Here is a 2,702-nt window from a genome sequence, read left to right on the forward strand (position 1 = left end):
TCTGGGCTTCAGTTTCCCTTTCTCTGAGACATGGGATCTGGGGGCCCGGGAAGCCCACTGGGGACCAGGCGGGGGAGCAGAAGGGAACCAGGAATCCCCTTGCACCCCCCTGCTCTGTCCGATGAAGAGACGCGGAGGAGGGAACTGGACTGTTTGTTTCCCAGCTTCCTCCTGCCTAGAAGTGCTAGGCAGGCATGAAGACGGTATCCCTCACCACCATGTGGTGAGCCCCCCCCCCCCACCCCCCCCGCTGGCCCGCACCACAGGACACCCCCCAGGGCTGAGGGTGGCTCTGTTCTACGCCATCTGATGCACACTCTCCATTTCCATATCTCCTGAGGTAGACTGGGGTTCTTCCTTCGGGGCTGCCACCCCTCCCACTTTCTCCACCTCGGCAGTGCCCGTGAAGATGGCCAGTCGCTGGGCCAGGGTCTTGGTGTCCGGGAACAGGATAAAGTTGTAGATCACTGAACCCAGGATGGCTCCTGTCAGAGGTCCCACCCAGAAGATCTGAGGAGACAGAGAGAGTGGTGAACTGGCAGGATCCTGGAGTGGCTTTGGGCTCCACCTGTCTCAGGTCCCCAGAGCTGTCTCCAAGGTGCTCAGCTGGAGAAGCTCCCGCCTGTCCCCAGGGCCTCACAGGCTTCCCAGGACTCCGGCCTCCCTCCTCCCTCTGGCTTCCCTGCTCCAGCCAGAGCCCAGAACAGCTCCTGCTGTTCCTGTCTGCTGGGGGGTGTGTGTGTGCGTGCGCGCGTGTGTGTCTATTTCTGCTTGTCTTTCTTTATCTAAGTCTGGAAACTGGTCCAGTCAGAGAAAGCGGGTAAAGGAGGAGCTTGGGCTTGAGGCGGGCGCCAAGGCTGCAGTCCCTGCCCTGGCCTATTTCTTGCCGGTCCACTGGGTGCCCTGAGTTACTGAGGCTGGAAAGCAGGAAGCACAAGCCAGGACACTGGGCCTGGTCCAAGAGGGTCACTGCTGGTGAAGTCCTTAATGCCCCCCTCTCACGTCCTATAGCTGCCAGCGGAGGACCTCACCCAGTGCACCGCGAACTTCCCCACGATGACGGCAGGACCGAAGGAGCGTGCTGGGTTCATGGAGCAGCCGGTGAAGTAGATCTGAGGCCGAGTGCAGTCCAGGTGAGGAGGCTCGAGCAAGCCTGGGGGGCAGCCCTCTGCCCCGCCTCAGACATCTGGCCCCTGCTTTAGCAGGGACCCGGGAAGGGACACCGCTTGGCCCTCAGGGACCCTGCAGCCTCCCCAGGGAGGGACCACCGCAGGCCTGTGCACGGTGTCCCCTCTGTCCCTTACCCCGATGAGGTGGCCCAGTGCCACAGAGATCCCAATCATGGTGGCCGGGGAGCCTGCGGCCTGGCGGCTGTCAGTGGAAGCAAAGACACAGAGCACCAGCTGCAGGGTCAGAACCAGCTCCACTGCCACCGCCTGGCTGGTCGAGACGCTGTTCCGGACCTGGGCCAGGGGTTACAGCGGAGCTAACACGCTCTGCCCAGAGCGTCTGTTTCCTCACTGAGCACTGACCTCACCACGACCAGCTCTGGGGCTAGAGACTCACACCGGGCACAGCTATGTGGCCGGTTCAGGCCCGTCCCCAGGAGCCTGGCACCCCTGCTACCCCAGTGGTTAGTTGGGCCCAGAGGCTCAGGAGGAGGCCGAGGCCCAGGACTGGGGGGCGGGCAGGCTCTGGAAATGCTTGTGAGTGGACAGGGAGGAGATGGAGGGTGGGTGTGGGAGAGCTTGGGAATTAGGGGGAGCAGAGATGGGAATCTGGGAGGGAAGTGAGAAAGCCTCGGGGTCTGCAGAGGGACGGAGAACAGAAGAGCGGGGGACGTGGGGTACACTTGGGGAGAAGAGGTTGAGATGCTGCAGGGTTCACCTCCATGGCCCCCGTCTTCCCATGCTGCCCCCACTCTTGAAGGCCTGGGCCCTCCTGACCTCTGTGGCTTGGTGCACCCCCTTTCACCCCTGCTTTGGGCCGCCTTCCTGCGCTGCCGAGTCCAGTCTCAGCCCCGCACCAGCTTGGCCCTCCACCCTTACCAGCCCTGGGGCGCCCCCTTCCACACTGCACCTTGCACCTACCACATTGACCCCGAGGGTCTCTCGCATGTCTCCTGGTGTGACCCCGTAAAGCAGAGCAGCGCCCACAATGGCCCCTGCCAGCTGGGCAGCTACATAGGCCACAGCCCGGGGCAGGGAGATTTGGGAGCCCACGAGGAAGGCCAGCGTCACGGCGGGGTTGACGTGGGCCCCGCTGGCCTTCCAGGTAACCTGCACAGCCATGGCTGTGGCCAGGTTGAAGGTGATGGCAATCTGCAACACAGAGGGGAGCACCGAGGGCCAGCGCAGAGCTGAGCCCACGCCAAAGAACACGTAGAGCCCCGTGGCCAGGAACTCTGCGAACAGCGCCTTGCTGATGGTGGAGCACAGCTGGCCCAGGAGCCGCCAGGCCCCGCCGCGCCGGCCTGGCTCCATTGTGTGGAGTGCCACTGCCCCTCCGCTCGGGGCTCTCTGCTTCTGCTGCTCCCGATCTCTGACTCCTCTGGTCCCTGTGTCCAGTTGCTGTGGCTGCCCGCCCGCAGCTCCCCACACAGTGCCGTCCCAGCAGAGTGCCAGCTGGAAAGCAGGCTGCTACACTTTAGTGCACAGGGCGGGTGGTTCTCACGTGTCTGCTCCGCCCTGAGCTCACCTGAT

The 2,702-nt window shown here is 63.7% G+C and overlaps 1 protein-coding gene across 1 annotated transcript; it reads right to left on the reverse strand.

Annotated features, from left to right (window-relative positions):
* Positions 1-297: 297 nt before the first annotated feature.
* AQP6 (aquaporin 6, kidney specific) lies at positions 298-2,483 on the reverse strand. Its single transcript, XM_004692770.1, has 4 exons — positions 2,091-2,483; positions 1,305-1,463; positions 1,032-1,112; positions 298-510 (listed from the first exon to the last, which is right to left on the reverse strand). Exons 1-4 carry the CDS (start codon positions 2,481-2,483, stop codon positions 298-300), a joined length of 846 nt encoding a protein of 281 aa, XP_004692827.1.
* Positions 2,484-2,702: the final 219 nt, after the last annotated feature.

Source organism: Condylura cristata, unplaced genomic scaffold (genome assembly GCF_000260355.1).
Source record: "Condylura cristata isolate star-nosed mole 26May11 unplaced genomic scaffold, ConCri1.0 scaffold00034, whole genome shotgun sequence".
Lineage (NCBI taxonomy): Eukaryota > Metazoa > Chordata > Mammalia > Eulipotyphla > Talpidae > Condylura > Condylura cristata.

Bases quoted from the DNA above. Each gene is read 5' to 3' on its own strand.
- AQP6 (XM_004692770.1), bottom strand. From the start codon at position 2,483: ATGGAGCCAGGCCGGCGCGGCGGGGCCTGGCGGCTCCTGGGCCAGCTG. The intron at 1,464-2,090 runs GTAGGTGCAAGG...CCCCTGGCCCAG, and splicing joins AGACCCTCGGGGTCAATGTG to GTCCGGAACAGCGTCTCGAC. The intron at 1,113-1,304 runs GTAAGGGACAGA...ACTCGGCCTCAG, and splicing joins CACTGGGCCACCTCATCGGG to ATCTACTTCACCGGCTGCTC.